Source organism: Carassius gibelio, chromosome B22 (genome assembly GCF_023724105.1).
Source record: "Carassius gibelio isolate Cgi1373 ecotype wild population from Czech Republic chromosome B22, carGib1.2-hapl.c, whole genome shotgun sequence".
NCBI lineage: Eukaryota > Metazoa > Chordata > Actinopteri > Cypriniformes > Cyprinidae > Carassius > Carassius gibelio.
This window is the reverse complement of record NC_068417.1, coordinates 18,609,838-18,630,615: the sequence shown is the minus strand read 5'-3', so window position 1 is coordinate 18,630,615 and position 20,778 is coordinate 18,609,838. Positions and strand designations below refer to the sequence as shown.

Genomic DNA, 20,778 nt, shown 5'->3' with positions numbered 1-20,778 from the left:
ACCACGGAATGTTTCTCACTGGATTTGTGTCGGCGGACCGATTATACTGGAGCACCAACTAGCGTTCGCTTCGCAAATCACTGCAGCACTTTGAGACTCAAGTATCACCTCAACGCAAAACATATAGCAGCTAGCGTGGACTTTACACTTTATGTTGAACTATGTATCATTTTGTTGGTGCAACAGTTTATGTTGAACTCTTTATTGTTTTGGCCAAGGTTATTGAGAGTTGGACTTAGTATGTTATGGCCTCTGAAGCAACAGAGAGATGTTTTCTAATAGTCAGTGTTTCCAATGTTCTGAATGTAATTGACAGTATTGTGTTTTACTTAAAAAACTCTTTACAGAAGGTTCCAGCACCTATAAGCTTCCTGAATTTCTGAAATTTACTATTTCTAAATTGTTTCTGAATATGCTATTGCTACACGTCATGGCAAAAATTGCACTGGTCTGCTAGACTTGGTTGAACAAAAATAAACAATATTTTGTTGCTTAAGCTTATGTATTCAGTCATTGTTCAATGGTATACTATAAATCCATGTGAAAAAAAATTACTTCTCACTGTTCTCAGGTCAAATATTTATATGCGATTAAAATGCGATTAATTTCGATTAATTAATTACAAAGCCTCTAATTAATTAGATTAATTTTTTTTAATCGAGTCCCGGCCCTAGTATATACACCTATTCATTTACATATACGTTTTTTTTTTTTTTTTGGTCTGTGTGTTTTTGTCTCTGTGTATTGGAAGCTTATGTCACTAAAACAAATTCCTTGCATGTGCAAGCATACTTGGCAATAAAGCTCTTTCTTATTATGATTCTGATTATTAAGTCTCTTTCTGACTCAGACTGCATAGGTTAAACTCTTATGGGTCTGTCACGTGATAATTGAATGACTCGAAAAACCCGAAGACTTGAGACATGAACTAATCAATTCTCTTTCCAGCTCAGACTGCATTGACTAAAACTGGTAAACTAATAGACCAATACCAGTACAGAACCTATAGAATATATAGTGCATGCGCGACTGAATAAATCACTCCTAGAAACGGCTCGTTCTTCCCGAGTCACATTAAAGATTCATCCAAAATGAATGAATCATTCAATAATGACTCATCATTATGATTTCAGAATATTATGATCATTACGTTTCAGCACAGACTGGACTGGCGTCGTACTTTAGACCCGCCCTGAGTGAGCTGCCATCAGTCCGTCATTGTTTCACTGCCAGAGCAGATGTAGATAAGAATGACTCCTAAGCGATTGAGGTGTTCTGTTGTTGGATTGTAATAATGAACATAGTAGTCATGATTTACTCCCGACATCTGATCCACTGAAGACGCTGTGCATTATGTTTGTTTTTGAAGAGAATGTTCCACCGATCTACGTTAATTGTGTCTGTGTTTGCGTGAATCATTCGTGATCCAGCTTCACCTCCAGAAGTTCTGAAATCCTTCTAAAAGTCACATTCTCCACTGACTTATCTATATTGTCTAATGTTTTCCAGCTCCTCTGCCCATTCCTGTCATTACCAGAGACTCTTCACAATGTTCTTCATCATTATCATCCTCATCATCCCAGCAGAATTGTTCACTGCTGTGTTCAGTGGAGAATGTGGGTGATGTGACTCTCTCCTGGTACAAAGGAAACAGTTTATTGTCCAGCATCAGTGTGTCTGATCTCAGCATCAGTCTCTCTCTTCCTCTGGAGGTGAAATATCAGGATAATAACAGCTACAGCTGTGTGATCAACAATCCCATCACAAACCAGACCACACATCTGGACATCAGCAAACTCTGTCACACATGTGCAGGTATGAGCACTAAACTGATATCTGGCTTTTGTTAAAGATCTGACACTTTCACTCCCACTAATGATTGTTTCTTTTTAGCCAGACTCAATTCTCCAGACTCTGTATCTGTGATAGTGGGGATCTTTGTCGCTGGATTTCTGTTTATTATTATTATTATGTCTGGAATGTTTTGTATCCACATGAATCACAGAGATGCAGGTCAAGTCTATCTACAGTTTAAACATAAAACATGTCTATTTTATGTAAAACAATAAATTTGTATAGCCTAATTTTGATTTAAAACACTGATTACAGTTCAGACCTATGAAGATGAGACATCTCAAGCTGCAATATTCTACAAACAGATTGACATAACACAATTCTACAAACAAATGAGGGTAAGATCATTTCGTGCACTGTGTCCTTTGTCCGTCTTTATAATTTCAGTGACATTTATATGCTTTCCAACAAATTTGTAAAATAAAATTTAAAATACTATTTTAAAATGTGTATCATTTACAATACTTCTCAAACTTGTTGAAAATATTTGTCAGTATGCTGTATGTAATGTGCAGTATGCCATTATTAGTCTGTCTGTCTTTTTTTTTTTTTTTTTTTTGCTTCTGTATATATTTCCCCGTCCCCTTTTCTAGCGCTGAACATGTTGTATGGTTTCCACAGGCCTTATTTCTGCTTGCTCTTATTTATTTGATCTTCTAAAATTTCAAAAAGGTCTTGAAATCATAAGACACGGAGACTCATTCATAATGCACAAACACACAATGATCATTTAATACAGGAAACACTAGCTCTTACCCCATAATTTAATAATTTTTCATATTTATTTCCTAATTACATTCAGGTCCAGTGCATTACTAAGCCTCATAGTGAATTTACAGCAAATTTATGTAATTATGTTTTTGGATTTCTTCCTTTGACCTTTTTGATTTTTTTTTTTGTCTTATAGGAGTCTGAAATGACCGAGGTGATTTACACACATTTCATCCCAGAACAATGATCAAACTCTTTCTGATACTCAGTTTCCTCACCTTGATGCATTAAACACAGTAACAACTTCTCCGAACAGTTACTGTTTACAGCATAATTTGTGTGTGTGTGTATTTTCTAATATGTATATTATTAGTGATTTTGAATTTATTGTGACCTTGATGTGTGATTCATTTAGAATGAATGTTAAAAGGTAAATCAGTAGTGCAGTGTTTAGCCTCACCTGAATGGTAGATAAAAAAGGGGACATCCTATTAACCCATAAACTTCAAGTAAATAGTAAATTACATACAGAATTTCGGGTCTAATATTTATGTCCACATATGATCACAATAAAATATTTGGGCTATTCATTAAAACAGAACAAACTCCTGTGTACTTGAAGCATGCTTTCCCATTTCAGTGACTTTAAGTGGCATTAACATTAAAAATAAGTGAAATAAAGTTGTCACTTAATATTAGTCATGAATTGTACTTATCTGAAATAGAAAGCCCGTCAGGCTCATTTAATGAATGTTCCAAATCCATTAACAAATCACAATGTGAAATGTACCTGACCTGATTGCATTTCATCTTAAAAGTTGCTTAAAGAAGCAAAATCAGTGTTTTGTGGCATCAGTAGAAAGATTTATTCTTACAAGTGGTTTATTCTTACAAGGTTTTCATTGACAAACGTCAAACACAGTTCAATATTACAGTATACAGGTGCTTCTCAATGAATTAGAATGTCATGGAAAAGTAAATGTATTTCAGTAATTCAACTCAAATTGTGAAACTTTGTATTAAATAAATTTAATGCACACAGATTGAAGTTTAAGTCTTTGTTTTTTTTAGTTGTGATGATTTTGGCTCAAATTTTACAAAAACCCCTAAAATCACACCAATCTCAACAAATTAGACCAAAAAAAAAAAAACATTTTAGTGAATTGTTGGCCTTCTGGAAAGTATGTTCATGTACTGTACATGTTAGGGCTGTGAATCTTTGGGTAGTCAGCGATTTGATTCATGATTCACAGGTTTTCGATTCGAGAATGTTTTTTTGGCAAATTCAGAACGGTTTGATTCGATTCAAAATTAAATTAGATTCAATTATAATGATTAGATTCTGCATTCTTTAAGTGCATTCACAGGATTATTTAAATGCTTCCACAAAATTCTTTAAATGCTTAGTCAGGGGTCAAATTACACCAGCCTTTGTGGTTAGAGAACCATAGGTTAGAAAAAAAAAAAAAACCTTTTGTCCATTGTTAGATTTTAGTTTAATGATGCTATGGCATGACATAGCACACATAAAAATTTATGTAAGCCAAGATTAAAAAAAAAAGAGCTTTAAACATTTTGTCACACCAGGGGCGTATTTTAGTGAAAACAACGTGCCAAAAGTGTGCAGAAAAATGGAAGTCAAAAGAATGCAGATCATATGTATTTTTGCTTTAGCATGAAGCTGCAGTTTCACAATACTTGAATTACGCTTATGAGTAACAGTAAAATGCTGCAAATCATTTTTTTCTTACGCTTGAAACACGATTTACACCTCCACAAAGCTTATCTTGTGCATGTAAATGTAATTTACGCGTACAATTTTACACTTCCACAACACCTATCCTGTGAATGCTAATCTATTTGGCATTAATATACCTTCATAGAAAACTACTATATGGCCATTTTGAGAGAGAGAGTGGTGTAAATTGTTTGCGTTTTGTGTCACTCTCTATAAATAATGAAGTTGAGTTTAGCTATTGAAAAAAACAGCGATTTTACCCTCCTCGTTGCTGAGAAATGTAGCGATTAATAAAAGTCGCGTGGCAGCACAGATAAGTTTTTGAGCTTCTGAATGTAACTTTTTGCATGCCTACACATCAATTAAAGCAGCGCATTAATATAGAATGATGATTAATCTGAATGGTTACATTGGTGTTCAGTACGGTAAAACTGTATATCTGTATTATTCAAGAAACTTTTGAAAAGTTTAAAACACAATTTATGGAAAAATCCTCAGAAACAATTTGCATGAAAATCAAATATGCCTAAGTTTTTTTTTTTTTTTTATCTTATCGTTTAAAAAAGTGTGTGTACTGTATAAATACAGAACAGGGTATTGATACTGTGGTTAACCAGAAAAACTCAAAATGGCACGTCATGCTGAAAAGATTGTCGACCCTTGCACTAGCAGTTCGTTTCTGAGTCAAACTGAATCCTTCTGTGGTCTGAGACTCATGCCAGTTTAGTGCTGGGCTGAGCTGTTTAAGATATTTTAGATTTAGTACGAGAGCTCTCAGTCCCTCCATTGAAGCCGTATGAATAGTATACTGTCCATGTTCAGAAAGGTAAGAAAAACATCATCAAAGTAGTCCATGTGACATCAGAGGGTCCGTTAGAATTTTTTGAAGCATCGAAAATACATTTTGGTCCAAAAATAGCAAAAACGACGACTTTATTCAGCATTGCCTTCTCTTCTGTGTCTTTTGTGAGCGAGTTCAAAACAAAGCAGTTTGTGATATCCGGTTCGCGAACGAATCATTCGATGTAGCCGGATCCTTTTGAACCAGTTCACCAAATCGAACTGAATCGTTTAAAACGGTTCACAGCTCTAATACGCATTAATCCACAAATGACTTAAGCTGTTAAGTTTGTTTAATGTGGCTGACACTCCCTCTGAGTTCAAACAAACCAATATCCCGGATTAATTCATTTATTCAAACAGTACACTGACTGACTTCATTGGTTGAAGAAAACGGTTCACCGGTTCTGTTGCGCTCGAAGTGATGACGTCATTGGCGATGATTGCCCTTGACTCAAGCCTTCGTTTTACCCGCGCTCATAACACTAGCACAGAATCAGTTCAGAATCAATCACCAAAAGAATGAGTTCGGTTCAGACGCTCTGTGTGTCAGTCTGCTTCACGCTGAATCACACATGTGCAATATCCTCAGCTCCTCGGTTCACGAATCTGAGAAATTTTAATTCAGAGGGAGTGTGAGCCACATTAAAAACGTTAACAGCATAAGTCATTTATGGATTAATGCGTATTGGAGACGCAAACCGTTTAACACGATTCAGTTTGATTTGGTGAACTGGTTCAAAAAGATCCGGTTACATTGAATGATTCGTTCTTGAACTGGATATCACAAACTGCTTTGTTTTGAACTCTCTCACAACAGACACGGAAGAGAAGACAATGATGAAAAAGGTCGTCGTTTTTGCTATTTTTGGACCAAAATGTATTTTCGATGCTTCAAAAAATTCTAACTGATCCTCTGATGTCACATGGACTACTTTGATGATGTTTTTCTTACCTTTCTGGACATGGACCATATACCGTACGCACAGTTTCAATGGAGGGACTGAGAGCTCTCTGACTAAATCTAAAATATCTTAAACAGTGTTCTGAAGATGAACGGACATCTCACGGGTTTGGAATGACATGAGGGTGAGGGTAGCCTATGCATTTTAGACGCTTATTTATCCTCGAGCCACATCCATGAAAGCACGTTATTGAATTATGTGTTTGTTTGTTTTTTAGAACATTAAAAATGCTCAGGTAATTTCAGTGGTAGGCTATGATATATTCATGTCCCATCATAACTCGCAGACTCCCTGCCCGTTTTTTCGCTTCTCGTCAGCCTCCACAATTCTACAAGCTCCGCATGAATCCAACGCCTTGCATTCAGCAAATAAAAGAAACATGCTGAAATTTTCTGTAGTTATTTTATGATTGTTTTATGATTGTACAACTGAACACACTGGAGTTTATCATCTGAGTATGAAGATTAAGTGCAGAGATACCCAGGAGTTACAGAGTTAGCTACTGTGTATGGTGAGTAGATTATTACGTAACCTATTAAATGGAGAATAGTCTACATCATTCTCAAAATGATGATTCAGGATGCACATTTATAAAGCATGTTTTGTTTTCCAGCTCCTCTGCCCATTCCAGTAAACTTCATTTACACTTTACTATCTTCTTCATCATCTGAAAGATCATCGAGGATCTTCCTGTGTTCAGTGGTGAGTAATGTGACTCTCTCCTGGTACAAAGGAAACAGTTTATTGTCCAGCATCAGTGAGTCTGATCTCAGCATCAGTCTCTCAGACATTAACTTAATATCTTAATTCATTGTTGTATTTATTTATTTAATGTAATCACTGACAATATTATTTTACCTTTTGCAATTAAAAAATATTACAGTAATAGAAAATATTTATTGTTGTAAATGTTTTATTTTAAAAAATATATAAATTTTTGACATTTAAAAAGTACAATAATTATGTTATCAGTGACTGTGTAGCTCTTTGTTTAAACAATTCTGTATTTTCAGCAGTGCAGAATTATAAACACATATATTTCACTACTTATTCAAAGTGAAAGTGAATTAGTGCTCTGCATTTAACCCATCCAAAGTGCACACACACAGAGCAGTGAACACACACACACACTGTGAACACACACCCAGAGCAGTGTTCATCATTTATGCTGTGGTGCCCAGGGAGCAGTTGGGGGTTCAGTGTCTTGCTCAAGGACACCTAAGTCGTGGTATTGCTGGCTCGAGACTCGAACTCACAACCCTAGGGTTAGGAGTCCAACTCTCTAATCACTAGGCCACAACTTCCCCATTGTGTTATGCCCTTGTGCTTTTGAAATTACATTTGTTTTTGTTTTTTTACAGATATTTTGTTTTGTTTTGATGACACTTGTAATGGTGCACAACCTCCTAAGTGCCTTTTTCAAGAAGGTCCATAATTGGGCCAGTAGTTCAAAGTATTTGTGAATTATTTAAGTATAGTACAGTTTTTCAATTAAGCAAGAGTATCATGTCATCTGGTGGCCACTTTTTATACTGTAAAGCAACAAGAAGGTCATTTGGTACAGGCAGGGGTACTGCGCAAGATCCCGGGGCCTATGCATAGGCAGTCCTAATGGGCCCCTTGAAAATATATATTCCAGATTTTTCAAGGGCCCTCTCTTCCTTTGGGGCCCTGGTTATCAGTAATGGTTTTACCCCCAGTCCGACGCCCCTGGGTACAGGTTCTTGAATATCAAGTTTGATTTGTTGTTTTATTTGTTGACTGCTTCTGTAGAAAAATGCCCTCTCTCCACCTTCAGTTAACATTAATAAGCTACAGTCATAAGATTCTTGGAGATATGTGACTACTCTTACATTTCCATAAGGCGCTGGAATGTGCTCGGTGTGTTACACAAACCGAAACTTAAAACATTGAATTCTAATAGCTCCTGTCGTGTTATAAAAGCGGGTCTTATGTTTATCTCTAGGGTCCACCTCGACCTGCCAGGATCCACTGGCCAGGTCAAGAGTGGAAAACCACTGGGCATGGGCAAGGCTATCCAACGCATCATCAATACGCGGTAGGAGATATGCATTTTTCAGTGTTACATCATTCAACCGCCTATAACACTGCACGGGGGTAATTTAAAGTGTTAGTTCACCCAGATAGCAAAATTATGTAATTAATAACTTACCCTCATGTTGTTCCAAACCCGTAAGACCTCCGTTTATCTTTGGAACTAGGGTTGTGCCGATGGACGATATCATCGTCCATCGTGATGGCTGACTGACATCACGATGGAGAGACACCATCGTGATGCCCCCGCCCCCGCCTCGCTGCGAGTCGACACCATAGACTGTAAAAAATACACACACTAATCTTAGTCTCTTCTATAGACTATAGTTAATCTAAAATATATTTGCAGGAATTGCTCTGTAAATTAAATTGAGAATATTACTAATGCATATATGCTATTTTTAATACTCACTGTAGTCTATGCCAGAGACGTGACGTGTGTTAGTATGTGAAAATACGGTGTGAGGCATTTGATCTTGACATTGTTAGAATATTGTCTTTTTTTACATGTTAAACATTACATTTATTTTACATTTTTATTTTGTACAAGAAAACAGGCCTTATTAATGAATTATTAGTATCCTATTGTAGTGTCTCGGGAGATCGTGCTCATTGTTACATAGATGTGTGGCTTTACTGCACGAACCTCAGTTAACTTTTGTCTGGTTAATAAATACCTTTTAAAGACTATTTTCCTTGGCCATGATGTCAAATCAAATGAAAGAATGAAGGTAATTCAGATAACACAAATTTATTAAAACACAGAAGAACAACGAAGAACAACAAAAAACAAGAAAACGGGAACAACACTCAGACCAAAACGCGGGATTTACATACATAGACCATGTTTAAATTTCAATGTTTCTGGCTAGAAATACCAACATGTTCACTTTGTCTGGTTTTAATAAGCTGCGAATTGGAGTAACTACACTCCCCGCTGTGCTGAAGACCCGCTTTGATGGAGTACTGGTAGCACATATGCACAGATATTTCCGTACTAATCTGGCCATGAACGGAAACCTTTTTTCGTTCGTTTTCCACCAAGTCAGTGGGTCCTCTTCCCCATCGATGGCCATTTCCTGCAGGTAAATGGTCATTTCTGACTCTACCTTTGGCTCATCAGTGAGCGTGGCTGCAGCTGCTGTGGCTGCTCTCTTTGTAAGAAGGCACCACTTTTTTTCTTAGGCACGGTGGCCACGCCGGCATCTGGTTCCTCTCCATCTTCTCCAGCATGTGAGGGACCTGGTGTTGGCCTCGGCAGCGACAGATCAATCTCTCTCACAGTCTCTTCCATCATTTCAGATTTTGTAGAATGAAGTTCGGGAGGTTTCATATGGTCCCCTCGGTCAAGCAGTGTTGCTTTACGCATCATCCTCTGGATGGTGTCATCACCATATCTGCCTTCCATCTGCTCCAGGATTACACGCTTCAGGTCGGCTGTCAGTTTGGAATCATCACCTGACTCTTCCAGCACACCTTCTAAATGGGCCAACATGAGCAGCAGTGAGGACACCGTTACGTAATTTTCTCCAGAGAGAATGTCTGTGAAGTCCGCTACTGGCTTCAGCGTGTTGTTCACACATTCCAGAACAGTCATGTCTTGCCATGTCAGCTGGGGGAGTGGGCGGCGGCTTTTGTCTTGGGCAAACACACGTTTGATGGCTTGCTCTTGCTCCAGAATTCTCTCCACCATTTGCTGTTTTGAGCCCCATCGTGTTGCACAGTCCTGTCAGTAAAGACGCAGTAAATAATAAAATACATATTAAATAATTTAAACAATAATGTATTTTTTTTTTAAATTTAAAAATAGTTTTTAAATAATTTGTTCGTTGTTAGATAACTGTTTTAAAAATTACCGTGATCAGTGAGTGCTCAGGGAGTTTCATTTCCACTTGTGCTTTCTGCAGTTCACTTCGCCTTAGCCAGCTGTGCGAAAACACAGTGTTGACTGCCCGGCAAACCCTGAAAGCTCGGTCTGTGCTGGCCCTCTGTTGCACAAGCTAGTTGTTTATGGCCAGGTTCAAGTTGTGCCCAAAGCAACTTAACCATGGCCATTTCAACTGCCAGATGGCTGCAACAATATTCGCCCCATTGTCGGTAGTTATACAGGCAATTTGTTTCTCTTGTAGTTTCCAGTCATTAATTGCCTCGCGCAGTGCTTCTTCCAAATTATCTGCTGTATGGCTTTCGGGCATGAAACAAGTTTATAAGCATTTGGACTGCAGTGTCCACTCTTTATTTAAATAATTCACTGTCACTGACATGTAGGGCATTATATTACAGCTGGACCACATGTCCGTTGTCAGGGCCAAATATTCTACATCACCCAGCTCTTTCGTGATGTTACTTCTAACCTCGTTGAAAAGGTTTGGGATAGCCGTCTTTGAGAAATATTTCCGACCTGGCAGCTCATACTGTTTATCAAAGGTATGCAGCATGGCCTTGAATGACGGCTTCTACACTGTATTGAATGAAACCATTTCTTTGGCCAGGAAGCGAGTTACCACATCTTTCAACTGCCTCCATCTGTCACTGTCGGTTTTATATTTAGTGCCTTTTGCAAAAGCCCCAGTTATCGTCTGCTGACCCTGGCTAGCTTTTTTGCTAGGTCCAGCACGTGCAGGCAAGGTGGCATATTCTGCTGGATGGAGAACACGCAAATGGTCATGAAGATTGGTCGTCTGCCCATCTTTTGCGCGGATCACACATGAGCAGATCTTGCACACAGCTTCAGTCAGGTCCCTTGGCTGCCCCCTCTCATCAGGTCTAAATCCAAAAAATTTCCATATCGGCGAAGTAGTACCCTTTTTAGCAACCAATACCAATGCCATTGTATCAACTCTTTGAAGGGGGGGTGAAATGATATTTCATGCATACTGAGTTGCAGAGCACTGAGAGCACAACAGACATTCACTGATCAGAGCGAGAGCGTTGCGAAATGTCACAAAAGAAGTGTGTTTTTGGTTGCCAGGGCAAGACAACCTTGCACAGATTACCAAAAAAAAACTGCACTAAGGGACCAGAGGATGGAGTTTATTTTTACAGAGCATCAGCGGAGTTGTGCAAGTGTTTGTGTTTGTTCCCTGCATTTCGAAGAAGGCCCAGTTTGACGCCGGATTTGCACATCGTTTATTTCTTAAGGATAATGCAGTCCCAAGCTCTTTTAAATTTTGTCTTTCTTCACCACAAAAACAGCGTTTTAAAATGCACTGTTACAGCAGCAAAAGACAAGCTAACACAAGAAGTAACTGGACCAAGATCCCAACTAAACCAAACACTTTCCACCACAATGGTGACTTCAAATGAATCAAGTATCAACATTTAAACCTCTGTTAATTCTCAATAAGAGCTTCTCTAGATGTCTGACAGAAATAAAGTCACAGGACCTTGTATGGAGGATCTGTGAACGTCTATATCAGACGTACAGAAGACATAAAAAACATAAAAAAATAGACGTCATAAAAACATTCTGTCTCCTCAGTAGACGTCTTTTCAACATCTGCAAAGACATAAAAAGACGTCCACTGGACGTAACTTTGCCCAGTGGATTAGGTTGATGTTAAAATACGCAATATAATAATTTTCACGTAATAGTTCCTTTAAAAACAAACAAAAATGTTAAATACATGTGACTTCATGCCACAAGACTGCTAACTTATGAAGGTATAATTAACACTGGATTTATTTAACATGCATTATGTACCATGTGTTGAGTTCAGTGTAAAATGCATTGAGTAAAGAAGTTAATATACAAGACTTGGTATGTCCTTGTGCTTTGGACACAAACTTTCAATAATTTAAAAAGTTATTTGACCCGTGTTATGTCCTTTTATTTATTTAGACTAATTGAACAATATAAAGTTGTGGCCTAGTGGTTAGAGAGTTTGACTCCTAATCCTAGGGTTGTGAGTTCGAAACTCGGGCTGTCAATAACACGACTGAGGTGTCCTTGAGCATGGCACTGAACCCCCAACTGCTCCCCGGGCACCGCAGCATAAATGATGGTGTGTTTGTGTGTGTGCACGATGGGTGAGATGTAAATCATGAATTCTGAGTCTCCATACTTGGCTGAATGTCATGTCACTTTTTTCACTTTAAAATTGTGTATGCTTATAGATAATAGGCCTTGTGTTCAGTAAACCAAAAATATTTTGTTCTGATATTTTTAAGGTTAACATGACTATTTATGTTGTGACAACTTGTGATATTAAGTTATTATTTTAAGTTGGGTGGACTTTAGTCCCGTTTGTTAAGTTTAGTCAAAAAAGCGATTGCAATAAGTTGCCTTATTTTTTTTAAGTTGATGCAACTTTTCTTTTTTTTTTTTTCTTTTTTTTTACGGTGTAGCTATAGTGGCTAACTGCTAATGGACAAAGTGGTAAAATATATATATATATATATATATATATATATATATATATATATATATATATATATATATATATATATATATATAGGTTGTTGTATTATTATTGTAATTTAAGTCTAAAAAAAAAAAATAGAGTTCCTGGTATAATGACCTGGTCTTTGATGTACATGGGTGTGTGGGGGGACGCTTCTTCAACTGAATCAAAGGTTGATTAGTTTTCCCCATGAGTGCACTGTCCAATAGCATTTATTAATTACATTTACATTTATATTTACTCATTTACTCATTTAGCAAACACTTTGATCCAAAGCGACTTACAAATGAGAACAATATAAGCAATCAGACCAACAAGAGAACAACAACAGTATGCAAGTGCCATGACAAGTCTCAGTTAGTCTGAATTAGTCTAATTATTTTGACAAACCAATAAAGAAAAAGTAAAGGCTGTTTACACTGTTTACACATTAATTTGCACTAAGTGTAAATTGTCTTAGAAATTATATTTATACTGTATAGTGACATTTACTGTTTGCCAGCAGTATTTCATATGATTAAATATTCAGAGTGAAATGTTTTGAAATTATAAATGGATACCAACTTTGTTACTTGTACTTATCCCTAAAGCTCACCACTAATATTACTGAACCCGTCAATGCAATTTAAAATCTGCTTCAAATATTTAGTAATTTATTTTTTTTAGTTATGTAGAAATATTTTGAAGTAACCATTTTACATGTCTCTTTATTATTTATTGTTTTATCATTTTAATTACATTTTAAAACTTGAAATACATAGATTGTTTAAAACGTATATTAAAAAGTTATTTATTTATTTACCCACAATTTTATGTTTTAATTACTAAATTGTTAAATAGTTTCACTTCTAGTTTTCCATAAAAAAAAAAAATGGTTGGTTGGTTTGTTTATTGCAAAAATAACATTCAAAATATGGGAATGTAATATTCTGCCTTTTGAAATGTTAACAGGTCCATGCTGTTGACATACAATGTCGTTACAATTAAACAGGTTCCACTTACGTTAACCAGCTGTACAGACAGGCACATTTACTGTATATGGCAGTGATAGACAATATACTAATAAAAAACTGCTGTCTTAAATGAGGAAGTTTCACTGAGCATTCTGTGGCATTAAGATAAATGTTTTATGCAACAAACTAAAACAGCACAAGTGTGCACAGTGTGAAGCAATTTGGAAATAAAATGTTATTTATTGGCAAATGGCACAAATATAGTGTAATTTCTACAAAATAAGAGTTCATACTCTACTGTTAAAAACTTTATTGTTCAAGGTGTTTCAGACACAGTTAAACAGTTCCACAGGTAACTGTGGTCTTCTGGAACAAAACACTGTGAAGACGGTGTTAGTGTGTCTGTGAAAGAAATAAATAATAATGTGAATATTCCAGCCTTCATTAGAAATATTACTTTAGTCAAAATTTCAATATAATATTCATGTGTTATAATAACCAAAATGTGTAATATTGGACTGAAAACTGATATGAGAGAAACATAACATTTTGTCTGCATAACAAGGCCTTTTTTTTTTTTTTTTTTTACTGAGGTCTAATTCCAGCATGGTATCTTTGTGCTCTATTTGAAATAGATGCTTGATGTTAGTTCCTAAAACTCTTCCAAATTAGTTATTCAGTAGACTCATGTTAAACTAATGAGTTACACCCTGCTGAATAAATAACTAAATAAAAAATAATAATCATAATAATGTTTTTCTGATGGTCAGCTGATTCATGTGTGTTTCATGTTTAAGGGAGACTTAATAAAAAAAAAAAATCATTTTATTAAGGAGATGAAGAATGAATAGAAGAATGAATGAAGAGAATAGAATAACTGAAATTATAAAGCTTCTACCGAATTCAACAGCAAAAGATGTTTACAATTTATAAAAAAATATAGCACCATTATGATAGCTCCGTTAACTCATTTGACAAATGGATCAATTAGAGACTGTATTTTCCCTAACACATGGAAAAAGGCTGTAGTTACACCAATCTTTAAATCAGGGGATCCAAGCCTGATTTCAAATTATCAACCAATATCAATCTTGCCTGTTATGTCAAGGATTTTGGAGAAGGTTGTAGCTGAACAATTAATAAACTATCTAGAGAGTAATAACCTTCTACACAAACATCAATTTGGTTTTAGAGCCCAGCATTCCACAGAAACAGCTATATGTTATTTCTTGGAAAAAGCTAGACAGTCTTTGGATCAGGGTCATGTGATGGGAGCAGTAATTATTGACCTAAGAAAGGCATTTGATACAGTTAACTGCATTATTCTCTTATCTGAACTAAGTCCGTTTAATTTTAGTAAACATTCAATTGAGTAGTTTACCTCATATTTAAATCTAAGAGATCAGTGTGTAAACATTGAGGATACAAAATTGTCTACGAGAAATAAAATGGGTTTACCACAAGGCTCAATCTTAGGCCCCTTGCTTTTTAGTTTGTTTATAAATGATCTACCATGTTGTTGCCTAGATGTTGAATGTCAGCTTTATGCTGGTGACACAGTAATTCATGCATCGTCCAAGTCATCTGCCAATGTTGCTGCAGTTTTAAATAAACAAATGGAAGATATCTATATGGCTCCAGGAAAATCGGCTTACTCTGAATGTTAGGAAAACTGTCTTTATGTGGTTTTCTAATAGAAAGCAAAAAGAAAAAGTAATAAATTGAGTAAATAAAAAAGAAATAGAGGAGGTAGATGAGCTTAATTTTTTAGGCACTGTTTTAGACTCACAACTTAAATTTGATAAACATATAAAAAAGCTATCAAAAATGGTAAGGAGTAACCTAAACAGTTTTAGACTTATTAGAAAATATATCTCAAATGAGGCAGCTCATCTTTTTATGCATGCAATGATCTTGTCCCGTATCTCATACTGCATTACAGTTTGGACTCAAACAAGTGTTTCCTTAATCAAAAAAAATTAAATGTTGTATAATCGTGCTCTAAAAATAATGGATAAAAAGCCAAATCGATGGCATCATTGCAACATTTGAAAAAAATTAATATGCTACATTTGACAAATTTTAAAAATCTGTCATATATAAAATTAATTTTTAAAAGTTTGCACAATAAGGCACCATCTGTTCTATGTAAATTGATAAAGAGACAGGATGATACAAGTAGAATCACTAGGAGTTCGGCAGGTGGGAATTGTAGGATACATTTTCTATTAAGGGCTCCAAACTCTGGAACCTGTTGCCAAATGAGTTTAAAGGGGGGGGGGGGTTACACTGTTAAAGAGTTGGACAAAGTTTCAAAAATTAAGTTGTACGTTTGAAGGAGTATTTTTGTTCCCAAAATAATCCTTCCGGTTTGTCACAAGTTTCGGAAAGTTTTTTTCAAGTATGGCTCTGTGTGACGTTAGATGGAGCGGAATTATCTTATATGGGTCCTAAGGGCACTTCTCCCGGAAGAGCGCGCGCTCCCGTATAGCAGAGCACTGAGAGGCTGAGCACAGACATTCATTCACTGATCAGAGCGAGAGCGTCGCGAAAAGTCTCAAAAGAAGTGTGTTTTTGGTTGCCAGGGCAAGACAACCCTGCACAGATTACCAAAAGAGAAACAGCATTAAGGGACCAGTGGATGGAGTTTATTTTTACAGAGCATCAACGGAGTTGTGCAAGTGTTTTTGTTTGTCCCTGCATTTCGAAGATGCTTGTTTTACAAACAAGGCCCAGTTTGAGGACGAATTTGCGTATGGTTTATTTCTTAAGGATGATGCAATCCCAACGAAAAAGGGTCACGATCATGTGTTGGAAGCGCAGGCTAAATAAACAAACGAATCTGACTGTTAGCCATGGTTTGTTTTGGATGATGTTTTTTTTTCCTCACGGTAATGTCACAACTTCCAAACGCTCTCAACGCAAAAGCATACTGGCGAAAAAAAAAAAAAAAAAAAAAGCCTACTGGCGCTCGTGATTCTTTAGCTCCGCCCACACGTCATGCCTCCAGCCGGTCGTGTTTTTCCGGGAAAAATCGGTACAGATATCCCCCTTTAAGGCAATACCTGAAATAAAGTCCTTCACATTGAAGGTAAAGCGGTGGTTTAAAATAAGCAAGAACTGCACGCATATTTAAATGTAATAATTTTTGTATGTATATGTGTAATGTAATGTAAAGTTTTTTTATTTTTTATTTATTTTTTTATTTTTTTAATATATGTATAATTCAGTGAGGTATTGTGAATGTCTGTAAGGGACATATTGTGGTAGTTTTATTCTATGAGTAGTAGTTTTATTCCTTGTTTTTATCTTACTTTTTTAGAAAAGCCTTTCTAGGGACCTGAGATGCAAATTAGCTTATGCTATACTTTCTATGTGCAATACATATTTTACAGTTTTGAAACACAATTTAATATATTTTGGATGAAAACCTGGAGGCTAAAGACAGTCCCATAGACTGCCAAATAAATAACAGTGTCAAGGTCCATAAAAGGTATAAAAGTCATCGTCAGAATACTCCATGTGCCATCAGACGTGCAATCTCGGTTATATGAAGTGACAGAAACACTGTAAGCGAAGAGCACAAAAATAACGACTTTACAAGGATGCATTCTTCTGTGGCGCGAAGGACACAGAAGAGCACACGCAGTATGGTCTGGTGGCAGATGGAGCATTCTAACGACGACTTTAAATACCTTTTCTGGACCTTGACACTGTTGGGACAGTCACAGGCCTCCCGGATTTCATCCAAAATACCTTAAAGGTCCCATGACATGGATTATAATTTTTTTTTAAATGCTTTTTTTTTTATGTCTGCTGAGGTGTACTTATATTGTTAGTATGATTTTTACATTTAAAATTTAGAAATAAAAAGCATTTTTATATCCTGATATTAACCCTCTGGCTTGAATGCTCTGTTTGAAGGGACAGGCACAGACTCCGAGTAAACTGTACTGTAAACTGTTGTGATTGGCTGACATCTTTGCATTCGAAATGCGTATTACATGTGGAACCCCTTTCAAATATATATATATATATATATATATATATATATATATATATATATATATATATATATATATATATATATATATATATATATATATAGTGGGGCTCGAAAGTTTGGGCACCCCTTGCAGAATCTGTGAAAATATGAGTAATGTTCAAAAAATAAGAGAGATCATACTAAATGCATGTTATTTTTCATTTAGTACTGTCCTGAGTAAGATATTGTACATAAAAGATATTAACATTGAAAAAAAAATTGCTGAAATTGTTAAAATAACCCCACTCAAAAGTTTGGGAACCCTTGGTTCTTAATACTGTGTGCTGTTACCTGATGGTCCTCGACTGTCTTTCTGAAAATCATAAAGTCACTGCTGGAAAGGGTTAAAATATGCAAAGATGCTGGAAAACTGAAGAATCTGCAGGACCTTAAATATTTTTCTGAAGAACGCTGCTCAGTTTAACTGTTCAGAACAAACAAGGGACTCATGCACAACCATCACAAAACAGAAAGACAGTCGAGGATTATCAGGTAACAGCACACAGTATTAAGAACCAAGGGTTCCCAAACTTTTGAGTGGGGTTATTGTAATAATTTCATAATCTTTTATGTACAATATCTTACTCAGGACAGTACTAAATAAAATATAACATGGATTTAGTATGATCTCTCTTCTTTTTTGAAAAAAAATGTTACTATTACAGCTGTCGAGATTAATGAATCGTGGAAATGTTGATTATATAATTATTTTTTCGATCTTTTCCCATCACATGAAAGGCTGCAGTGATGAGCATTGAGTAGACAGAGTCTGTTTATCACGTGGATGCAGTGATCTCGTCATTATTGCAACACGTTATCTCACAAAATGCTTTCACCACAACTAACAGCAAACACATGAATACAGTAAGAGCTTTGTTGGTGTAGCATAACAGCGTCATTCATTGTAACGGCAGTTTAGGCAAGTGTGCAGATATACTCGCGATGTGTGACAGCTCCGAAAAAAATAAAAGGAGCGTTCTTTGATCACTTTCTATAGTTAAATCAAAATTTTAATAACAGATTTATTTAATGCTACTAAGAGAAACAACGTGAAGTTGATCGTTTAGTCACTGGCTTGATTCACTGATGTATAAACAGTATTAAACTATTTAGAAAGAAAGTCTGTGTGAACTTGAATGATTAGCAACACATCAGAAATCACTGATCACAGATCAGGCATTAATGAACACTGTTACTCACTGTTTGTGCCGGTGCTGTCGAATCAATATAATAAAAGTCTGTTTGTAACGCCTGTGCTGACATTGCAACTGAATTGTATGTAAATATTTGGGCGGGCAAAGCAGAGAAAGGGGAGGTAACATTTCTCCTTATAATGTCAGAAGGAGGAGATACAAGATCAGCCCGGTTGAGCTTCCATTTTCTCAAAGGCAGAGAAAGATAGCAAAATCTCGATTTACACCAATAAAAATTTCTAGAAACGTGGGGACCATATACAGGCTAGGGGAACTCATATTAATGTTAAAAAACCTCAGAAAGTGAAAATTTCATGTCATGGGACCTTTAAATTGTGTTCCGAAGATGAACAAAGATTTTAAGGGTTTGGAATGACATGGGGGTAAGTGATTAATGACAACATTTTCATTTTGGGGTAGAGTATCCCTTTAAGATGATGCTCAGCTCTTGACCAGACTTGAACCACATTAACAACATTTTCTCTGTATAACATATTCCATAAAATATATACAATATAGTGTTAAATGTAATTAATAAACATCTGCTAAATGCCAATACATGTAAAATAACTGGGCTATATGAAAATAACTTATTTTCCAATATAAAGTTTTTAGTTTTTCGCCCTTTCCTAAACATTTACATATCCATCTGCATACAGGTATATATAAAACCCACTCTACACTTATTAATGGGGAACAAATTCAAGTTGTAACGCTTAGAGATATTATAAATATCTCGGTATAGTCTTGGATCATAAGCTTAAATGGGATGTATGGACTGACTTTTTAAGTAAGAAGATACAACAAAGATTGTATTTCTTTAAGAAATTGATCTTTTTTAACGTCCATAGATTGCTTTTGATGTTTTATGGGGCTTTTATAGAAAACACTATAACTTTCTGTGTGAGCTGCTGGTATGGAAATGCCTCAGAGGCTCAGAAGAAATCATTGAGGAATGTAAAAACAATAAGTAAAATGTTGGGAACAAAGTTACCAAGTATAGAGAGTATATATAAAAAGAGTGTGTTGAGTAAAGCTAATATCATTGTGAATGATAAAAGGCATCCCCTTTCAGACGCATTTAAATTATTACCATCTGGCAGAAGATATTGTGTTCCTCGATGCACTAAAAACAGGTCCAAACAATCCTTCATCCAAACTAATTAACTAACTAACTAACTAACTAACTGTAATATTATATATATATCAGAGGTGTCAAGTAACGAAGTACAAATACTTCGTTACTGTACTTAAGTAGAAATTTGGGGTATCTATACTTTACTTGAGTAATCATTTTTCAGCCGACTTTTTACTTCTACTCCTTACATTTTCACGCAAGTATCTGTACTTTCTACTCCTTACATTTTAAAAATAGCTTCGTTACTGGTATTTCATTTCGCCTTGTTTTCATTCCGGCTTGTCATCACTCAAAAAAAAAAAAAAAAAAAAAAACTATCCAGATAAATCGCGCCATCCGGATGGAGTGAATTTGATTGTGGTTGGATGAGAAGTATAAACAGATACCATCCCGACACCCTATTGGTTTGTATGCGATCCATAGCACCTGCACATGACACAAATTACATCACCCTCCAGCAAGGCCATAGACAGTTTTTGGTTCGTTTATCATAAAATGTATTTCTTAAAAGTAGGGTTGGGTATGTTGGGTAATGTATTTCTTAAATGTTCAGTTGGGTATGGAACCGGTATCCGATCGCCTCAGAGTCAGTCGGCTTAAATTTCATATGAAACTGGCGTCAGACCGGTCTCCTCCCCGTCTTTCAGTGCGCTCTTCAATCCGCAGACCGCGGCGGAGCAGCACGAGCTCAAACAGAGACAGAGGACATAAGGTGTGTGTTTATCAATAGATTGTTAGAATCTGTATCAGTGAAGTTATTTGTCATATATACAGTTTACAAAAGGTCACGAAGAAGCTGTCGCTTTCTCATCTACTGTAAAGTTTTCGCTTGTCACAGCCGTTTCCTCCAGTGAAAATCTAGCCCTTAACACATATGACCGAA

The 20,778-nt window shown here is 36.1% G+C and overlaps 1 protein-coding gene across 7 annotated transcripts in view; it reads left to right on the top strand.

Annotated features, from left to right (window-relative positions):
* LOC127986815 (hemicentin-1) overlaps positions 1 to 20,778 on the top strand; it is a 159,527-nt gene that overhangs the window by 31,741 nt on the left and 107,008 nt on the right. For all 7 annotated transcript variants that reach the window (XM_052589072.1, XM_052589075.1, XM_052589074.1 and 4 more), the window contains exon 4: positions 1,510 to 1,712. In XM_052589072.1, coding sequence (XP_052445032.1) covers positions 1,510 to 1,712 — 203 coding nt within the window. The remainder of the gene's footprint in view (positions 1 to 1,509; positions 1,713 to 20,778) is intronic.